This window comes from Corvus moneduloides, chromosome 6 (assembly GCF_009650955.1).
Source record: "Corvus moneduloides isolate bCorMon1 chromosome 6, bCorMon1.pri, whole genome shotgun sequence".
Classification (NCBI taxonomy): domain Eukaryota; kingdom Metazoa; phylum Chordata; class Aves; order Passeriformes; family Corvidae; genus Corvus; species Corvus moneduloides.
The window spans coordinates 8,156,947-8,178,761 of NC_045481.1; the positions used below are offsets into that span (position 1 = coordinate 8,156,947).

General features: G+C 43.9%; 1 protein-coding gene and 1 pseudogene across 5 annotated transcripts; both read left to right on the plus strand.

Moving 5' to 3' along the window:
* The first annotated feature begins 1,242 nt into the window (after positions 1–1,242).
* Positions 1,243–4,335, plus strand: LOC116445908 (annotated as a pseudogene).
* A 2,036-nt stretch (positions 4,336–6,371) lies between these two features.
* CDCA4 (cell division cycle associated 4) lies at positions 6,372–16,046 on the plus strand. 5 transcript variants are annotated; one of them, XM_032112322.1, is made up of 6 exons: positions 6,372–6,496; positions 7,147–7,321; positions 9,988–10,068; positions 10,240–10,392; positions 11,922–12,199; positions 12,356–16,046. In XM_032112322.1, the coding sequence occupies exons 5-6, from the start codon at positions 12,197–12,199 to the stop codon at positions 13,109–13,111; spliced, it is 759 nt and encodes a 252-aa protein (XP_031968213.1). In that variant the 5' UTR covers positions 6,372–6,496; positions 7,147–7,321; positions 9,988–10,068; positions 10,240–10,392; positions 11,922–12,196; the 3' UTR covers positions 13,112–16,046. The 5 variants fall into 5 exon arrangements, with proteins under 5 accessions (XP_031968213.1, XP_031968214.1, XP_031968215.1 ...); XM_032112323.1 differs by lacking the exon at positions 10,240–10,392; XM_032112324.1 differs by lacking the exons at positions 7,147–7,321; positions 10,240–10,392.
* The last annotated feature ends 5,769 nt before the right edge of the window (positions 16,047–21,815 follow it).

Consider the following 21,815-nt stretch of genomic DNA (forward strand, 5'->3'; position numbering starts at 1 on the left):
GCTCTGAGGCTGGGGCTGCAGCTCAAATAACCCCCTCCATGTGCTAAGGATGGATCTATGCCTTGGACCTAATTGGAAGGGTCGAGGCAATGCCTGCTCCTGTCATGTTAAGCCAGCCCTGTGCCTCCTGTTTCAGACAAAGAGAGCATCCCAGTCATATTTTATACAGGCTGCCAGTGCTTTTAAATCCCTTCAGAACTTCCACTCGCTCTGGAAATCTTGCTGCGTGTCAGTGGTGACCCGGCTTCCCAGGAGAAGCCTGCTGAGCTGATTTGCACTATTTTCCCTGTCACCCATGTTATTCATTTCCTCAGCAGGCAGGCTGCTCTGCAGTGTCTTACTAGGTGTAATGCCTCCCAATCGTCTAGAAGCTTTGGGTACATGCTCTAAATTACCTTTTGATTTAAACCTCTCCTGACGATCCTGGCCAGTAATTCCCTCACTCTTTTCCTTTTCTTTGTATGCAGTTACTTTCTTCATTTTCATTTCCTCTGTCAGATTGTTTTGCAGACATCTCTTTCGAGCTCTCTAGTAAATACTTCAGGCTGTATTGTTCTGCAAAGGTCTGTCCAGATTTTTCCATTTTGAGTTTTCGAGTTTTGTTTCTCACATATGTCAGATGTGAGAGTTGTTTTGTGCTGAGAATAATCAAATGAGACATCGCTAGTTTCTCAGGTTTTCAAAGAAGATGGAGATCTTTCACAATTTTTCTTTCACTTGTTTAGTCAGAAACATAGATGATGTAGTTCTTAAGCCATAGACATCCTCCAGCTTCACTGGAGAGGTTATTGGGGGGAAAAAACCACAAAGACATCAAGATCCTCTCACTGTAGCTACACAGAAACAAAAGAAAAAAGGATAAGGAGAGGGGACGTAAGTATCTTACTCTGTATAGATGATGCTATCACTAGAAAGAGCAATGCAAATGAAGTTCTTCAAGCTATGATCCTCCAGGGAACAGCCCCCATACTGCCTCGAAAGGGGCCTCCATGGAGGCTCAAAGGTTCTCGCAAGATTTGTTGTGGGAATACCTATTTGAATTCCTGCTGAGCTGGGGCTGGCGGGGGGGCGTGGGAGGACAGTCAGGCCCTGCTGCTGCCAGCTGTGGGAGGCGGTGGCCTGCGGGAGCAGCCAAGGCAGCAGAGCCCAGATCTGCTCCAGGAAGATGCCAAGTGTCTGGAGTGATGTGTCATAAGTGAAATAAATGGCTTCCGCATCAACAAAGAAAAATTAATTGTTTGTGTTAATTTTGTTTATGAAACTCAAGGTAAACCTCTTTCATGTTCTGTTCCCCTTTTCGAGTTTCATACCCCCACTCCAAGTTCTACTTCAACCTTAAGTTTCACTTATAATAATGTTTAAATGTTCAGGATAAGAGTTACCTACTGGTTAAATGTGTTTATTAATGTTAAGACTTTAAAGACTTTAAAATAGTGTTTTAAAACTATATCTCTTTTAATAAATCTTTAAAAATCAAGTCAGGAGAAGCCCCGGAAGTGCTTGCCCTAGAGCTAAATTTAATCACCGACTGTTAGGACTGCAGGTAGCTCCATGGCAACCCTGAATTTCAATGAGGAGCCATCCCGCCAAAGACCCAGATGATGTCACCAAAGGAGGGGCAGCCCAGAAATCGAACCCCTGACAACCACCAAGCTATTGGACGGAGAATACAACCAATGAAGTGTCCTAATACTTCACTCCTAGACCCGATCCAACTCAAGAGACTTTTATTAGAACCTCACCAATCACCCCAGACCTTGGGGGCAGGACAATAGGCAGAATTGGGAGGGGCTAAAGGGGTATAAAACTCGATGCACAATCAGAGAAAGGTGTGCTCCTGCACAGGAGAGCGTGGCAGCGGTCTGTGCAGAAGGTTTTTATCGTGGGTAAATAGACGGCTCGGCTGTAAGGGTCCAATCATTGCTGCTCCGGGCAATTAAATTGGAATACAAGAATTTGGCCTATTGGTGAAATAAATAATATTATGAAAATTCTAAATGGAGTGTGGCCTCATTCCTGACAGCTAGCTGGCTCCTGGAGTGATTGTGGTAGTCTTGACAAACCAGCCACTGCTTTAGTAAAGACTGTGCCCAACAGGAATGTACTTTTTCCAGATATTTTTCACACTGATCATCTTTTGTTTCATGAGCAATTTGGAGATTACCAGGATTGCATCTTGGCTGACTGCACGTTGGGGATTACATAAAGTTCACTTATAGAATATTAGAAATTAATTGTCTAGGGTTAAATTTAATTGTAACTTGCTGACAGTTTAGCATGAGTGGGTCCTGTTCAAAACTTGGTGTCAAGGAACTTTAAATGAACTGTTTGTTAGCATGGACAGCTGAGCAGGGGAGTAAACAGAGAAAGACTGGGTATCTTCAGATAAGGGTTGAGATCCTGAAGGGCTCCAGGATGGAAGATAAGATCAATTAATGGCCTGCCCACGTGGACATGGAGGAAGAATTCCATGAGGTGTTAGAAGAGTCCAGACCATAAACCACCATTGGGCACAGGAAGAGCACATGAAGATCAGGTGCACAGACTGTGAGAATATAAAGGCCCAGGGATTTCTTTGTTTAGGATCCCTCTCCAGAGGCACCAGCTCGAGCTGAAATAGACTGACTCTGCCTCAGAACGTAAGGTCCAAACTTTTCCTTAACACTGCAAAACTTCTGAGGTGACAGAATTCACAGCTGAGTACCTGTACAAAGTCTTTGCACCATGTGGATGGCAGGAAATCTGGCATACAAATTGTCTGAGGTTCTTGTGGGAGTGGCTGGAATGGAGAACTCAGCTCTGAAAAGCAGCTGTGCAACTCAGCTTTTCTTGTGTGAGTCATGGGACAGCAGGAACCCTTGAAGCTTAAGGGACACCAGATACCAATGCAGGAGCTGTGGGTTGTGTGTGATGAGTCAGGGGAGTTCAACCCAGACATCACAAGCTGTACAGCATCTCAGGCTCCTCTACCAGTGCATCTGGAGGACTGGGACGGGAAGAAGGAGAAGGATAACTTGGATTACTTTGTGTGACGTGTTGAGCCTTGATGAGGTTGCATTCTGACATCCCAGAATGTGTTGTGATTCTGGGCTTGTAGCTGGTTGTGGTGAACACCTAGAAATATAGTTTCACCATGATCCACTGACAGCTGTAAATGCCTTCTAGGAAGCATACACAGTCATCATCTGTCCTGGTCACTGTGTTCTAGAGGGCTTGTTCTGCAGTGCTGATCCAGTTGAACTCAAAGGCTATGGCCTGTGAGAAGATACTGTGATTTAAAAAAACACCAAGAGAAAGGAGATACCATTCTTGACTGTACAGAAGCCAATGTAAGGATCTCCAGTTTGAAGTGAGTGCAACATGACGTTGTGAAGGTGGTTTAAAGTGTCCATCACGGGAAAAACACCCTGGAGAATTGTGTGTTACAATGTGAAACCAGAGGCATAACAGTGTAGACATCAGCCAAGCTATTAATAAAAAACTCAGATCTGTGTGATGCCAGGTAGTGCATGCACTCTGTTGAACAATGGCATGTAGCTGGAAGGAGGGAATACTTACAACTTCTTAGATGAATATTATGACATTGCCAAGGTAACCATGGTCAAGAATATGATCCATAATCATGAAGGGTATGGTGTGGTTCTGGTTATACCAATGATGCTCTCTGATGTAAAAGATGATTCAGCAGCCAGAACAAAAGGGAACACACAGCCCACCCAGTTGGGGGATGACCAGCCTGTGTAGAGGCTTCAGGCATGAACAACTACCTGAATGTGCAGCTTCGTGAGAGAGCCAAGATTTCTGAGCAAACTGAAGGCAACTGTGAAATTGCAAATGAACTTGGGGCTACTTCTACAAAGAAGAGCCAGATGAAGTGACAAGAAATGACTGAGCAAACTGGGAATTACAGAAGCTGATGGCAACACCACAGCAAATGTTTGTCTCTGCTGAGAACAACTGGTTCAAATAGAATGGGAAAGTAAGTTTTGGTACCTTTCTTTTCTGACTGTCCTGACTCCTACTGGCATTGCAGTAGCAGATTTGCACAAGGTATTCTTTTCACTGCTGCTTTCCAAGGAAATGTTCCACCACCCTCCCAGAATGTTACTAAAATGCAACAAATATGTATTAACAGTATATATATTGCATGTGGAAACTTTGCTTGCTTGCTGCAAGCATGGGTAATATGGTAGAGAACACCTAAATGCTTCCCATACAGTGATTTTGAAATAAATACCCGAGTGAAGTGAAAGCCTAATGCTAAGACTGCTTTAGTTGAGTTTCTTAAGTTATTAATCAGATCCCATGCTATGTTTTGTGCTTTGATGTTACGCCTTTATTTCTCAAGTCAAATCCTTATTAAAGACTGGGGCTAAAACAAATATATATATATATATATAAAATAAAAACAACAAAAAAATCAACAGCACCAAGATTGACAGAGGTCAAGTAGCATTTGCATAATGCTTTCAAACACATGGTGTGATTCTTGGAATTGTCCCGTGCAGGGCCAGGAGCTGAGACCTCCATAATCCTTGTGGATCCCTTCCAACTCAGGACATTCAATGTTAAGGTGAATAGAGCACAAGAACATCTCTCTTTCTGGCATCGTTCTTGCACAGCTTTAACTCGTGCTTTTAACCATGATGCCGTAAGACTGGTGCAAGAAACTAAACAAGGAGAAACACTGCGCTTTGCAACCTGTCTTGTCCCAAATGCAGATCTTGCTTTGCTATGGAAGTGTTATTTCCTCCTGCCTTACTGTATGAAGCTACAGCTCTACTGTTTCCCAGCCTTTCCTCAGCCGCAAGCCTCACCGATCCTCCAACTCCTGCTGCCTAGCCCATCCTGTCCCCATTTCCTTCCCCTCCCCGTCCCGCCGCGCCCCGGGGGCGGGAGGCAGCAGCTGCCGCCTCTGCGGCTCTCGGGCAGCCCGGGCCAGCCGCCCCTCCTTCCCTCGGGCTGCTCCGGAGCAGCCGGCACGTAGCTGCTCGGCCGGGAGAGCGACCGAGAGGCGCTGGGGCGGCCTAAGTGGTTGCAGATGTGCAGCTGCATCGGGCTGGGGTCACGGCAGCGAGCAAGGCTTGGGGAGGGGATTTTGCTCAGCAGGGTGGCAGCAGCTTTAGGAGAGAATCAGTAAGGTTGGAAAATACTTCTGAGATCATCGAGTCCAACCTGTGACCAAACAGGACCTTGTCCACCAGACCATGGCACTAAGTGCTACATCCAGTCTTTCCTTCAACACCTCCAGGGACAGTGACTCCACCACCTCCCTGGGCAGCCCCTTCCAGTGCTTAATCACCCTTCCTGTGAAGAATTTCTTGCTAATGTCCAGCCTAACCCCGCTACAACACATCTTAAGGCTATGTTCTCTTGTCCTGTCACTTGTTACCTAGAAAGGGTCAACCCCCACCTGGCTGCACCCTCCTGTCAGGGACTTGCAGAGTGATAAAGTCCCCCCTGAGCCTCCTCTTCTCCAGGCTAAACACCCCCAGCTGCCTCTCATAAAACTTGCGCTCCAGACCCTTCCCCAGCTCTGTTGCCCTTCTCTGGATACACTCTAGCACCTCAACGCCCTTCCTGAATTTAGAGGCCCAGAAATGGATACAGCATCGAGGTGTGGCCTCACCCATGCCCAGTACAAGGGAATGGCCACTTCTCTGGTCCTGCTGGCCGCACTATTCCTGACAAGACGCCAGGATACCACTGGTCTTCCTGCCCACCTGGGCACTCACTGCTGACTCGTGTTCAGACAGCGGCTCCCCGCGGGGTGTGAGACACCCGCCCCAAGGACGCGGGTTCCTCGCTCTGACTGCGAGGCCCGGGGCTGGGCGGCCGGGCCCGAACAGGAAATGCCACAGGCCTTGCTAATGGAGTCCTGAGGCCTCCTGTCACCCCCGCGGGGCGCAGCGCCGGGGCTCCCCAGCCCTGAGGGAAGGGGCGCCTGACGGCGGGGAGCGCCCGGGCCAGGGCGGCCAAGACTCCCCCTCCCCCGCCACGGCTCCCCGCGGGCTGCAGTGCGGCCAGGTCTGAACCTGTTCCCGCCGGAACCCGTGGCCGGGAGCCCAGACGCGCCGCGGGGCCTTGGCTGCGGTTTGAAATCGGGGCGGCCCCGCCTCGCCCCCGCCCCCGCCTCCCTCAGCCTCTCACGGCAGAGGGGAAGGGCCCGGCCGCCATGGCAACCCCACAGCCTCCAGGGGCGGAGCCCGGGGGCGGGACAGAAGGGCGCCGTGGCCAATCGGAGCGGCGAGAGGCGCCTTCACGGCTTGGCGGTAGCCAATAGCAGCCGCCGCCGCTCCCTGGTGGGCGTGGTCTCCGGGGAAGGCCCGCCCCCGGCGACCGCCGGTCCCTTTGTGGGGTTTGACAATAAGATGGCGGGCGGGGGGAGGCGGGGCCGGTTGGCCCCGCCCGTCCCTCAGGCGCGGAGCGGGCGGTGAGGCGGGAGCGGAGTGGGGTTCCTGCGCGGGTGAGCGCCGGCGACAGCAGCGGCAAGGCGGTGAGTACGGTGGGCTGGGTCGGGCTGGGCTGGGTCGGATCCGCGGGAAGTCGGTGCCGGCGGAACCCGCGGAGGGGACGGAGTCGATTCAAAATGGCGGCGGGAGCGCGGGGCGATGAGTAACCGCTGGGAGCGCTGAGGGGGCCGGGGCGGGCTGGACAAGGGGGCCCATTCCGCACTCCTCCTCTGCTCGGTCCCTTCCGCAGCCGCGCTCCCTCATCGTCCGCGCCTCCCCCGGGCACCCCGCTGCCCTCCCACCGCCGGGGAGCTCCCCCTCGCTCCCCGCCCTGGTCCCGCCTCTCCCCCCGGCTCTGCGGGCCTCCCCCGCGTTGAGCGCTCCCGGGCCCCGTCTGCGTTTTCACGAGCTCCTGCCCCATCCGCCGAGCCTGCCCTTCCCCGGGTGCTGGAACCGCTTCCCGAATCTCTCGAGTGCCGGAGAGGTGCCTGCCAGCTCCCTGCGCCCCGGGGGTGGGCAGACCCTAGTGCTTTATAGGGGCCTTTGTTCCAGTCCGAATAGCGATATTTCTGGCTTTACCAGCCCTCTGCTGTGTCCGCATCCCACCTTGTACCTCGACACCACCATATGGGCACACGTGCGTGTCTGAAAGAGGAGTAGCTGTCTTTCAGTCTTTTTCTCCACTATTACACAGAGCTTTGGTTTGTTCCCACGGTTCTTAGAAAAGCCAGTGTTGGAGTGGAGAAGGATTAGAGTGGCAGAGGGGAGATACGGCCCCTTCTTGCCTTCCTCTGTTAACCATCATCACTGTACTTACGGCTGCACAAAAAGCAGTGCTGTGCTTCACTGAACCTCCAGCACTGGCCTAGGTAGGTCTTGTCTGCTTTCTCCTAAAGATAAGCACTGCTGAAATTCCCTATCTTCTCTGTTACTCCAACTAATGGGTAGCAGCTTTTTCCCTTAAGTACTTAACTGTATCTTTGGCAGCATATCGCTATATGAGTCTGAATAGAGTGTGAACCTGGAATGTCTTAAGTTGATGCTCTAATACGAATTGGATCAAATTTCCAGCACCTTATTTGTAAAGCAGACGGGGAATTTGTCTATCCTAAAAGCAAAACTTACGAATTATATAACACTGTGCTATTATTAAAAAACAAAAAATCCACAAAATTTGCTTTTTCCTAGTGCATTTTGCTGCAGCTAGCTGTTGTCTCCTTGACAGCATTTTTTTTTTGCATAGCTGTTTCAAACAGCAGTTTAGTTGAACACACAAAGTTTGGGCTCATGACACTGGGGTAGCAGTGGAAGAAAGGAGATGATGTAGCTAGTCCAGATACTGCCTCTTGGACAGAGAAAGATGCTGCTTGAAATTATCGGGGGATTTTGAACATCTTGACTGAAGCAGCAGCAGTCTTTCTCTGATGTATCAAAAGGTTTTACACAATGGCTAATGCCTTTTTGAGTATGTTAATATGTAAATCAATAGGAAAAGGTACTTAGATTTTAATTAATTAAGTTTCAAATTTAGCATTCTCTTGAGATGAGTGCTTATTGGAGATAATGCAGAGAAGTCTGTGGGAGGTCATTTGTGTGCAAGGTTTTAACTACATATGATAATAACTATGAAGTTAGTATGCTTTTACTGAGAACTTGGTTTCTGAGGCACACATAATGCCAGTTTATAGAATCCAAAGAAGTGACTGCTGTGATGGGCATATTCTTCAAGTTTATATTAACAGAGGTCCACATGGTTTGGTTATTGCCCTAGGGAAGAACTTGGAATCACATGCAGCAGGTTTTACACATTATTATATTGCATGAGAAAACTTTCCTTCTGTAATATGTAAATGGATTACAGACTGGACTGGTCTGCCAGCATCTCCTGTCTTTTAGTTTGTGGATGTGATAATGGCTCTTTTACCAAGAACTCATGGCAACAGTCACCTCCTGTATTGTCCACTATTTTGGGAGGCTAACAGCCACAGCCTCTCCCTCTAAAATTGTCAGATATACTAAATAGCATCAGAAAAGAGTCCAGTTTGGTTTTCTCATGATTGCACCATCTTTACCTGTAGTTATTGGCGGTGGGGGGGAGGGGGGATGTTTGGTGGGTTTTGCTTGGTTGGGTTTTTTAAAATTAGGTTTATGCCCTTGTCACCTACCCTCCAATAAAGCAGAAATTTTGGGATTCAAATAGTAACCAGACACAGGCTTTCAAAGAGATCACTTTTAGTTTATAGAATGTTTTGAAAGTATACCTGGGGAGCAAAAACTTCTGAAATTTTATAGTGTTATAAAGTGTTTGCCAGAAATAAGAAATAGTTTATTGACTTGATATGGTGTCTGACTGAAGTTGCAGTTCAGATGCCTTAAGATACTGTTTTTAAAGTTGCTGTGAGCTCAGTCCATAAAAGAAAATGAGACTATGAATTGGTTGAAATACAGTTTCCATGACATAACATCATTTAGTTTGAATATCTGGGATCAAGTCAAAACATTTTGGCTTGAGAATGTTAAAGGTGGGGGGTTTTTCCATTGTGGTATTTTAATGAGTATGGAGCTTCTTGAGGAAAAACATGTTTTCTGCACTCCCACCCCCAAGTCCTTTGTCAGCTGTCTTCTTCCACCCCACATTTGAGAGCAAGCAATCTTGAAAAATTGTTTATTACTACACAAAACAGAAAATAAGAGCAGATGTCCATGTGCATCCTCTTTACTTCTTTCTTTTCTAGGTATGCACTTCAGTTGCAGACACGGAACTCTCTTGTACTGCACAGACATGCCTAGAAAAGTATCTGAATTGTTTCCATACTTTATTACAAAAGTTTCTGTAGCCTGTTGGAATAACATTCTTTCTAGTTTCAGTAGTTAAGGGAATTGTTGCATGTGATGGGAAGTTGTATTTGATATATCAAATCTTGCTATGCTTTAAATGTGTTTTAAAAACTCAGCCTTTATAGTTAAAGCAATTTAATTATTGTCATTACTTTCGTTATTGTCATCTTGCAAAGTGAATCTTAGTCATAAAGTTTCTGTGATGGTAAAGGAAAATTCTCTCATGTTTTGCTATGTTTCAGTTTTGTGTTTGTGCCAGCTCATTTTCTCTAGATGCTACAGAGATATACATGGGTTTGTATAACAAAGGTGAAAACTATAGTTTTGTAATAAAAGTAAGGATGACTTGCTTTCATTACCTTTTGTTTGTGCGCACCTAATATTTAATGCTCATATGAAAAACTTTTGTTTGCTCTATAAATGGCAGTGGTGTAAGGCATAAGGGAGAGGCTGGTCCAAAGGTCGGGGCAATAGCCTAGGACTTGGAATTAAACTGGCATTTTCCTTCTGCTGCATATTTTGGGGGTATTGTTGGCCAAATCACATTTGTGCTCCAACTGTGCACTGGGTTTAATAGCACTATTCATGTTTGTGGGAATGATGCTCACATCACACAGGATAGAGATACTGAAGCAAAACTATTTTGTTCTGCATCTCCTGTCCCTGCCTGACATCCTGCTTCCTTGTGCTTGTTTAGGTGGTGCTCTCACTTTTACTGTATGGACTCTTGCTCAGTAGCATGGGAGAACAGGAAGGACTGCATCAAGCACAATTCCTGGTAAGTCACTTTTTGCTTCTTAAATGAAACTGTAACCTGGTACTTTGTGATGACAAAGAAGTGGCTTTATGATGTAAGATACTAATTGAAAGCAAGTTTTAGAAAAAATCCAGTGAATGCTGTGAAGGGTTTACCTTTAAGAATCCATAAATGTTTTTCCTCTGCTTCTAGGTACCCAAGTGTGTGTGATGTATTGAGGTTTTCAAGTTTTCTCCTGTGTTCTGTTCTGTTGGTGTGCCTTAGAAGGCATTTGAATGCCAAATTGTAGATATATGAAAACCAGGTTAACGTTCAATTGAAGTTTTAATTACTCATCACAAGAATGTAAGTTGAAATAAAAGAAGCTTCAAACTCTGCACAGTGTTTAATGTTCGATGATGTAATCATATGTGGTTTGTACGCAGTCCCAAAAGATGTTTCTAGAGGCTGTTTCGCATGGGGGGAGGGTGTGTTCAGAAATTACTGTACATACAAATGTGGGAAAAATTAAATAGGATATCCTCTGATAGGAAGTTTGCAGGAATGTCTAAAATTTGGAAAAGGAACTATCAAGCAACAATGTGTGTTGTATTTTACAAGAGTAGTGCAAATGTGTTAGGTTTCAGGATATAATTTTAGAAGAAACATCCGAAGTATTTCATACATTGCTAATCCATGGATAGCTTTTAAGAAGTTACGAAAAATGACCACAAGACCAAGTTCATTCTATATTGTAGTCTGTGCACATTATGATTTATAAAGAGTTTTGTACCTTCAGTGGAAAGAAATCTTTTAAGAGTCAGCAAATCCCAAAGAAGGTTATTTCATGGATATATACAGCAATGTAACAAGTGTTGTACAGAGTCAGACCAAGTGTTTATCTAGCTACTGTGCTATCCCCAGGTTTTCACAGTAGATAAGTGTGTAATGTATTTTAAAAGGAACAGTGTTGTTGCCCTTTGGTGGATTTTTAGTGTCTCTGAAAAAGCTGAGAGAGAATTCCTTGAAAATATGTAGAATGTACCGTAGCAACCAGAAAAGCAAGGCAGAGTTTAGGGCTTATCAAGGAAAATTGGAAATGATATAGAAAGACACTGCAATAGTATTTTGGTTTTATCGGCTTTTAGTTGAAAGACTGTTTTGTTTGGGTCACTACCTTGAAAAAAAAATTCCCAAATATTGGGCAAGCAAGAATTCTAGGGACAGAAGTCTTAGAAGGGAAATAAAGAAGCAGCATAAATGTGAAGATCAGGTACTAGCTTTCATTTGCAGCCTAATTCTTATGAGACTAAAAGAAGTGATATATATTGCATTTTTTAAAAGTTACTTTGTATTTCAAGGGACCAGCTGCAATATTTGCATGGGGCACTGTTGTCAAAATTAGTGCAATTCAGAGGAAGAGCTGAGGCTGGTACTTGAGAGGCACCCCTTGGAAAATTCAGCAAGGGGTTTTAGGTGTGAATACTGAGAAGCCTGCATGGACCCTGTGTATTTTTAGCTGGTGAACCTAAACTAGGAATACAGGAATTTTGCTGTCTTACAGTCAGCTGGGAAAGCAGTACAGAAGCCCATACAGAGGATGACTGTGACTATCCTTACTGGACTTGCCCAGTTCTCACTGGAATTACGCAGTTCGCTTACTCACTCAAGGAGGGAAACTGGAAGGACTGCTTTGGGCACCTCTGCTGAATGTCTCAAGTTACATGGAACAAATCTAGATATTACTCTCTTTGTAGCCAAAATAAGCTAATCTTTTCACATATGCTGCCCATGTTTGTTTTTTTTTTATTACTCTGTTAGGCATGTTAATGTTCTGGAGGGGTCAAATCTTTTAAAGATGGTGTGCCAGGTTGTATTTTTATTTCCAAAATTAGAGGTTAAGCATGCCAGTAGAAACTCGGGAGGAGCGAGGAGAAACTGCCTCTCCAGTAGGTGAAATACAGCCGGTGAGATGTTTGCTTCTGTGCGAGGCAGCAGCTCCTGACTTCCATCAAGTGTGGAGCTTAATGGGAGCCAGGAGCTGGGAGCCCCTGCCTCTCTCCGATGCCATGCCTTGTGGACCTGCTCACCCCTGGTTCCCGAATGTCGCCTTTGGGACTCGGTCCATATGTTCCTGACCCCTGTTGTACCACACTGGCCATTCTAGAACATGGTATGACAATTCTGATGTTTCTATTTTAAAAGAATTTGCTTTTTAATAAAAGATGAAAGTTTGCTGTTCTGTTTTTTAGTCTCTTTTTTTCCCCCCTCTTTCTTGAGCTGTTTGTGTTCTACATGATTTTTTTTATTTGTTTGGTTTTTTTAACAGGACACGATGTTTGTGCGAGGATTAAAGAGAAAATGTTTTGATGGTGAAGAAGATATTGAAGGGACTCTGGCTGGTATTAAGGCTATTCCTTCGTATAATCTCCAGCGGCAGTCACTTTTAGACATGTCCTTGGTTAAACTTCAGCTGTGTCACATGCTGGTTGAACCCAACCTTTGTCGTTCAGTACTTATAGCCAACACGGTACGGCAGATCCAAGAGGAAATGACTCAAGATGGGACTTGGCAAATGATAAATACACAGAGTACAGGGCAGGCATCCCTGGATCGTCTTGTTTCAACAGATATCCTCTGTCGTTCATCTCGGGATCAAGCTGAGGGAAAGCATGTTCCAGGCTATGGTACTTTCAATAAAGACTTTGAGAGTGACCAGGCACAAGATAGTTCAGAAACTATGTCAACAGCCTCTTCAGTGCAAGCACCAAGAAACCTGCAGAGCAACATGTGGGAAATGGAGAATCCACAAGAAAATAAAGGAAACTTTCAAAAATCTTTAGATCAAATATTTGAGACACTGGAGAATAAAAGTCCTAATTCTGTTGAGGATCTGTTTTCAGAAGTTGACAATTCTTACTATGATCTTGATACTATGTTAACAGGCATGATGAGCAACACAAAAATGGGACACTGTGATAGTCTTGAAACATTTTCTTCTCCAACAAATACAGCTTCTAACTCTAATTGTAAATCTGATCTTAATGACCTTGATCATATTGTGGAAATCCTTGTTGAATCCTGAACCTCCTTGTGTAGGAGGTAAAGATCTGTTAATAGGAAGAAAAAACTTGAGAAAGAAATTTCCATGGTTTGTTCTATCACATCTGCACAAGTATTTTACAAATATCTCTATATTATATATATATTCAGAAGCACTTCATATTGCAAAATAGTGTTAACTCTTAAAGTTAACCTGCAAGTTGTAGTGTAATAATCTGATTTATCATCCACTGAACTGTAAGTACATACGGTAAATGTTTCTACGTTTGGGATCCAAGGCTCATGAAATTGGGTTCCTTTTACCAATTTGTTTTAGCCTTTGGTGGAGGATATCCTCAGGGAGAGGGATTCTCTCATATTATTATACTTCTCCCGTAAAAATGGAAATAACAGAGAGGGAAGTTGGATAACTGGTTTCCTATTTTCCTCTGGTTTCCACTTTGTTCCACCACAAAACTACCATACCTGCTGCTTCTGTTTTAAGTCGCTACATGGCTCTTAAAGAGCAGTATGCAATAGTTCTTGTTATCCTTGCTAGCTTCTTTGGGTTTTGCTACAATTTTTACTTCAAAAATAGTTTTAAAGTGTTTATTGGTGTTTAGATTTTTCCAGGTATTTTCCTAAAATATATTTTTTACTACAGATGTTATGTCAGCTGCTAACTTAGTAACTTTTGATCATATCTGCAGTTGATATATTTTTTGCAAGATTTTCAAAAAGGGATGTTTTTTTACCATGAGCTACCCCATGTAGTTCAGTAAAGTGTATGTAAATGTAAATATACAATTTTATACTTGGCATTAAAATGTAAGAGCTGTTTTCGTTATTCTGTTTCATAGAGTAGTACTTTACTAAATTGAGAATTGTACATTTATGCTTTTCATACCCCACATACTTGAGTATCATTATAGGAAGAGCTCTGATCCAGCTATATACAATTACATTTAATTCATTTCAGATCATACTTTTTGTTAACTACAAACCTAAATGATGTAGGTTTTTATTTATGTGTATTTATATGTAAATGTCATCAAGTGAATTGTTTATCATTGAAGTCTACCATCAAATATTTGTTTTTATGGGATAACTATCTTGCACTAATTACTACAAAAAGTGTTATTAGCGGCCTTTAAATCTCACTGGTTGGTATGTCATGATGTCTTGTCATAATTAATATGCTCCACTCTTACCAAGGGTTTCCCCTTGGCTTTTTTTAAATAACAAAAAATGTAATACAACATGGGATGGTGGTCTTTTCTTCCAGCACATTCGGTTTAGAGTGTATATAACTAAGCTTCTTCCTAGGAAACTTTTTTGGGGGAAAGGGATAATTAGAGTATAGCCTATGATTTTATTATAACAAATGTTTACCATCAGAAGCTGCTACTGGGGAAAAGCTCCAAGCTAGCAGGGAGTAGGGAAGGGGGAAAATATGGATTGGTTTCTGGAATGTGTTGCCATGGCCGTGCCAAGGGAAGACATCTGTCAGTAACGTGGTTGTTTTCTGTAGATCTGAACCAAGCAAGTTGCTGAACATGAAAAGAGAACCCTGCTGTGTCTGACAGGCTCTGCCTTCCCATGAGTGACCTTACCTCCGATGCAGATTCTCAAACCTGGAAAGGGGATTGGAGGTGGGGGTGCTAAGGAGGTGTTGGGAACATTTGAGTATCACCTCAAGAATAAGGAGACCACTGAGCTTATGTGCTTTAGAATCATCTGCTTTGAGGAAAGATCATATCATTTTGCTAAATTTTGCAAACTCAACAGTTGAATGCTTATTGGCTCCATCTTACGAAACCATGCACTTGGTGTGAGTTTTCAATGAATTGGAAAATGTTTCTTTGTATTACACTTGGCATAAGATAATTTGTAGTTGCTGTAGTAGTTAAACTTTGCTTTCTCACTTAATAACTTCGTGTTAAAGGACAAAATAGCATATAGGCACTCGCAAGTTCAGTCTGCAGGATACAGCTGGACCAAAGAGAAGCCAATGCTACGTGTCTTAATTGAGAGATCACTCATAGGTATTGCAGTAATAAATGCTGATTCAGGAGGATCCAAATATAGATACAAACTGTCATATCTCACAGTGAAATAAATCTGGCTTATGTGGTAGTGTTTGTTGTAGTATCAGAGATTCCTTCAAAAATTATAAATCTGCAGGTAATTTTTCTTGATGCTTTTCTGTGTGTGAACCACTGAACTGGACAGCAGATGCCTAAGGGTAAAACAGGCAGTTTGAGAGTTTTATAAACTCTCAAAATCAGCATTGATAGGAATAACTAAATATCTTCTGTTCCTCTGGGAAATGTTCCCAAAACTGCTCTGAACTGTGTTGAAAACCCACAGGTTTGAGCAATTGTGGGTGTTCCCCTCTGCCCCCACACTCTCCATTTTCATTAAATGAGCAATTTCATGTTCAGTTATTTTTAAAATGCTCTTCCCCACCTCCTTAGTGTGCATCAGTCTGCATGTTACAGATAGGAATCAGTATAATTTGTTCATTTGTTAAACTATCAAATGCACATGTGTGTATTTATAACTCTATATTACTGTACAAAGCATCTAGCTGTGTGCATTCCTTTACTGAGGAAGCTGTGCCTAGTTAAAACAATTTATAGAGACTACTTGGCTTAACAGGAAAGGTGTTAGGTAAGTAGGCATTTGTGGAGTTAAGCATTTAAACAGAAATATATATCCTGTTTTATTACATTCTTAAAACTTATGCCAAATCTTATGTGCTTTTACAAGCCTGATATCTTGGCTCAGCAGATGTAAGAATGGGTATTGCTGAAACTTGCACAGTCACCATGCAGAACTGATGTGTACCTACAAGTGGTCTGACTTTGCAGAGACCAGTCTGTAAAATTAGCTTGTCTCCCTATTGCTTTAATAATGTGTCTCAGTCTAATTCAGCTTCTCATGCTTCGCTTCCCTGGTAAATAAAAAAAAAATTTAAAAAAAAAGGAATAATAATAAAAAGAACGCTTTATTTTCTAAATGTCATGGTCATTTCTTTGCTAGTCCAAAGAGGTATTGGTTGAGTATGCGTCACTTAAAGGTTAATACAATAAGTTCCCCCTCTATGTGATCCTCTAAGGTAATGAGAGACATCAGAAATGAAAAGGTGCCTGTAAGATTATGAATTCTGAATTAGTGAGCTGTTACTACAAATGGTGAGAGATGATACTTGCTGGTGGGGATTTTTAAAATTTCTACATGTAAATGGGAAATTAAAAAAAAAAACTTAGCCTCTTGAATTAGGAAAGGCTTCTGACAGATTCTGCTGCCACTCCTAGCAGCCTTTTTTCTCTTGTGCTCCTAGGGAAGAGTGATGGAGCTTGCACGGCATCAATGCCATGTGTGAAACAAGGCTGTTGGTCTGCCTGGTGGCACTGGGCTGTTGATTTGCACAAAAGAAAGCTTTGTCAAGCACATAGCTTATATCCAATCTGCTTCCTTTGCAGGTAACATTGAGTATCTGTTTCCTTCTGCCTCTGTGCCTGTGGCTTTATTTCTCCTTTTTCCTTGCCAGAAAATCAGAGTTCCTGCAGCTCGAGCATTCAGCAAAGGCAAGAAGTGCAAGGATCCAGGCTGCCACAACAATGGCTTGTCTGCGTATTGCTTCTCTGTGTGGTGCTTGTTGGCGTCTTTTAACCCCCTCTCTCTGCTGCAGCTCTGGGAGTTTGCCTAGCAAAAGACATCACCTGTCTCTACAAACGTAGCTATATTTGCCTAAAGGACAAATTTGGTCAATGAAGAGAGAATCAGGTCTTTGAATGAAAAAGCACCTTTCCTGACCAGGCTGCCTTGGAGGTGCAGCAGTGAAGGGTTTCAGTCCTGGAGCAGGTTAGGGATTCACACATGAGCTGAGCCTGCAGACTCACCAGGAATTACCTGTTTTCAAAGCTGTCCTTAGACTTTTTTTGAAGTCTCGGATATGTCTGGGCTGCTTTAGTAAGCATTTTAAAAGGCATTATTGTAAATTGACTGAGAGTATAGTTTAACATTGTAATTACCTAACCATTATGGATTTTTTGTGTCTCAAAATATTGATTTGTATGAATGCTTTACAGTCCTGCAACTTATTCCATATTCCCTTATAAGTAAACAAACTGTCAAAAGCTAGAATGAAAAAAACCCAACACATTTGTTTTCTGACATCTATGATAAGACAAATAAAAATGCTTTCAAAAATTACTTCTATTCAAGCTGAAAGTATGCTCGTGTCTCAGACCTAGGATGTATAGTCCCACATGCAAAAAAAACATGACTGATGATGACAAATTTTGCTTGCTCATCAGTTCTTAAATGAGTGATTTCATGCTCTGTGACTAGTACCAAGAGTACAAAGCCACCAAGTTTCAAAGAAATGAAATAAACATTTTGGAAACACACATGGTTTTGTTAATCTGGTTTATCAAACACAAGCTTTTGCAAGGATTGTCTGAACTTCTTTTGGTGTGTCTTGCAAAGCTGACAGTTAAGATATGTTTTCCTACTTTTTTCCAAGGAATTTTCATGGAGAGGTGAAATTCCATTTAATAATTTGTCAGGAAAGGGGCTTATTTTAGATGTTTGTAGTGCCTTTTTGAAAAAAAAAAAATCTAGTGAAAAATACTAAAATTTCATTACCTGACATGATTTTCATAAGTTTGTATGGTAGCTCTTCCTTAAAAAAAACCCAACAATTATTCATTTGCTTGACCAACATTCCCCCAAAATGAGTGCTTTATGACCTGAAGAATTATTGTGGTAGATGTTCATGCATGGCAAACATGTCAGCAGGAAAACCTAATGCTAGAGGCCATTTTGCATTGCCAGGGAAACACCTGAGTAATTTCAACTGTCATCTTTTTAGGGAAGAGTAATTGAAGATACAGGTGATTACATGACTTCTTGCAAAACCAGAATTGAACAGAAATTGTATCCCCACATGTGCTGTATTTGGAAGTCCCCTAGGAGCTTGTGGGAAGTTCAAGTATGTACTGCAGTAGTAAAATGCTGTAGCAAAGGAACTGCATATACTGTTTTTCATGTTCCATTTACAGACAAGATTTGGAGAGGAAATCAAGAAAAAGTAATGCAACTTCAGCCTGGTGTTGTGGAAGCTTATAAAACAGGACTTCCAAAGGGAAGAGCAGGTATGTTGATAAGAAACAAACACAAAAACCAAAGGAGTTTAATACTTAAAGGAAAAAAACCATAGTACTTGTAACAAATTAACTTCTCTGTGTTTAAAATCATTACTGAGAAAAAGGCTAGATATGAAAAGTACTGGGTGTTGGGATTATTTTGTGTCCAGTGAGCTGACTGAAGTTTAAGACAAAGTTGTTGAATGGTTAATTGTTCACATTGAAGCTCAGTACCATCGTTTGCTTTTGTGTCTCTGCTTTGTTCGAAAGGTATAGAGTGAAAGTGCTTTTACTTGTAAATTGTGGTTCTTTTGACAAAAGAGAACAATGGCTGATTTCCTACTCTGAGAAATATTCAACAAGGTGTTGTTAGGTTTTGTAATAACCATCTTGTGTCATGGCTTTTTCTAAAAAACTTGAGTAAGCATAGGCTTTACCACCAAACAGAGGTTGTAAAACTAACCAGGCTTTAGTGCAGCGTGCTGTGCCTTTCTCACTTCCCTATGGAAGTATGGCAATACAGGATCATTCTGCCATTCAGCTTTAGAACAGCTAATTCATTTCAATCAAATCTGGCAGATCTCAGAGTCACTACATTTTTAGAATTTTTGTAAGTGTGGAGATATCAGAAGAAAACAGCCTTCTGTACTGATATCCAGTAATCCTGATAAGGGAGAGACCTAAGTTTCCAGGCATGAGACCAGCTTCAATTAGAGCTCCTACCTTGGATGCAGAGGTAATTAATCACAGGCATAAATCCATAGGAAAGCAGTCTTCACTAGTTCCTGTGTTCCTGGAACCGTGTTTTTCAACAGATGCCTAGTATGAAGGTAAGAAGAGTAGCAAACCTCCGGCGTTCCTTTCAGATTAGTTATATAGACACCTTGATTGGCTTGGGGGTTGTATTTTTTCCTGGTTTATGTGAAATTCGCTGTAAAATCAAATATGCTGCTCGTGAGAATGGCATCCTGGCCTGCTGCAGTGAGTATAGTCATACTGAAAGGGCATGTTTAAATCATTAAAAAATCATATGCAATCCTCTTTTTGCCTCAAACTTAGTTCAAGTCAAAATGGGAGAGCATTAGACTCCTAGAACATGACCTGATTTGAGAACATAAGGGCCTTTTAAAGGAATTTTTTTCTCAAGAAAGACCTTACATGTGAGCTCACTCAGCCCCCTGAATTCTTCACCATGTGAGACAAGCATGGTTCCTCTAGAACATGAGACATTAACTATTGCCAAGCTAAACAAGGTTCCAGTCCTTTTATGTGAATCCCACTGTTAACACAGGCAAAAAAGTGACCAAACCCTTTGCAAATAATCACCAAATTTGTTGTCATTTCTATTAACTTCTTCAAGCGTTAAGCCATGAATCCAAAGTTCTGATGCATGCATTTAAATAACTCCAGGTTCTTTTCTTCTGTAGCTTTTGTCAGAGCATGCTTAAAACAACTGACCTTTCTAGAAACACCTGCTATAGAAGGCACATTCACCCTTTTCTATTGCACAGAACAAAAATTGGTTACAGACCAGCTGACCACCTTAGGTTAATCACTTAAGAGAGAGTGAGGAGAGCAGGATGACCAGTGTTGGTGTCTTTCTGGGAGGTCTGCTGGACTGGAGGACAATGGCTGTACCAGAGCCTCAAGGATTGCCTTGAGCTGTAGAGAGGGAGAATTGTCCAGGACTGTACTTGTGCTGCAGGGCTGCCCAGAGGTCACAGACTTTTGGCCAGCAGGAGTCAAGTCTGCAAAGCCTAGTCTTTGCTCAAGCTATGAGGACACCTTGGTGGTACTACTAGTTAAACTACCCCTTTATATTCCGTATTAGACATAATGATTCCAGATCTGTCCCTTCTGCACCAGCTACCTTTGTACGCCTATCCTGTGTCTATTCCTTGGAGATAATCCCAAGCATATGGCAGGGGTCGGTCCTGGTGCAATACTCCTGGTTGTCTGGCTGACTTTAGCAGACAGAAGAATCCTGAACATCTCAGAGTTACTCCTCCACTGAAGCCACAGGGTGTGGTGGGAAGGGAAGGGGTATGGGGGAGATGTTTGGTCCACTCCTCCTCCTCAGTGCTGACACTAGTCCTGCACTTAGACTTGGTGCAGCAGATGGACCATGAGGGTCGGGGTGTCACCCCTCAGCCATTTGGGGAGGTGACACAGCTCCGGCAGCGTGTCAAAAAGGATTCATTAGTGCTTCTCACGGCAGCACACACTCCCCTTCTGTGCTCTGTGACCCCCAGCAGTGAGGTCAGAGCACAGCTGTGGCTGAGGAATGGGGGGCACCACGCTGCAGGAGAGATGTGGCCTGGAGAGACGATCCCTTTGCCCTCAGTGAGGGACCCGCAGGGGTCAGCTCTGGCTTTCTGTCTCACTCCCTTCACCCCTGCATTTGGGTCAGGCCTTGGACACTCCTACCCCTTCAGAAGTGCCCATCAGGAGACACAAGGGTTAAAATCTGTTGGACCTGAGGGTTTAAAAAAATCTGTTGGACCTGAGGGTTTATTCCTTTGCTGAATAATCACAAAAAGCATCTGACCTTTCATCGAAGTTGTAGTGTATCTCCACCAGACAATTGCAAATGTTTCCGTAGTATTTATGAAATTCACATGGAACCTTGTGTGTGAACTTGGTCTGTGCTCGCCTTCAGTGTAGGAACCTATGTGCAAATGTCCTTGAGTTTTGTTTGGTTTTACTGTCCTAGAGATTGGCTCTTTCAGAGACAGGTTTAGATCAAGCAGCTTTTTGGGGATGCATCAGGTAACCAACCCATGGCAGGGTTCCACAAAACCTCAAAATCAATCTTTGCAAATACTTCAATGTCAGATTTTGAAATCTGGTTTGTACAAACACTCGTGCCAATGTAACTTGATTACGCAAATCCCCGTGAAAAGCAAATACGAGGTTTGAGCATGGCTAAAACCACTTCATCTTTGGAAAAAAAAAAAAAAAATCAAGTGAATATTCATGGTAGAATTGTGCAATGTTTGACGTAGCTCTAGGGCTGGTCGGGAGACGTGCGCGCCTCGTTTCCCAACAGCCCTGGCACCGGGCGTTGTAAGAACGCTGCTCTGTGGAGGCCCTGGGCGTGCCTTTTACTGAAATTTGGTAGTTTTGGTCACAGACGGACTGCGAGCTTATACAAAAAAAAAAAAAAAAAAAGGCGGGGGGTGGTGGTTCTGGGCTTGGGTCCGAGCTGGCCAGTGGCTCCGCGGAGGTTTCAAGGTGCAAGGTGCGGCGGCGGCGGCGGCGGCGGCGACGGCGACGGCGACGGCGACGGCGGCGGCGGCGGCGGCAGCAGCAGCAGGAGCAGCAGCAGCGGCGGCGGCGGCGGCGGCAGCGGGCGGAGCAGTGCGGAGCAGTGCGGTGCCGAGCGCAGCCCAGCCCGGCCCGGCCGCTCCGGCACCGCCGCCAGCACGGGCGGGGCCAGCCCCGCAGCGCCGCACCGGGGGCCGCGGGACTCGGCGGCGCCCGTGTCCCCATTGGGCCAGGCCGGCGCGCGGCCCCGCCCCCCCGGCGCTCCCGGCTCTCCCATTGGGCGGCACCGCGGGGCCGGCCGTAGCCCCGCCCCCCCGGCTCGCC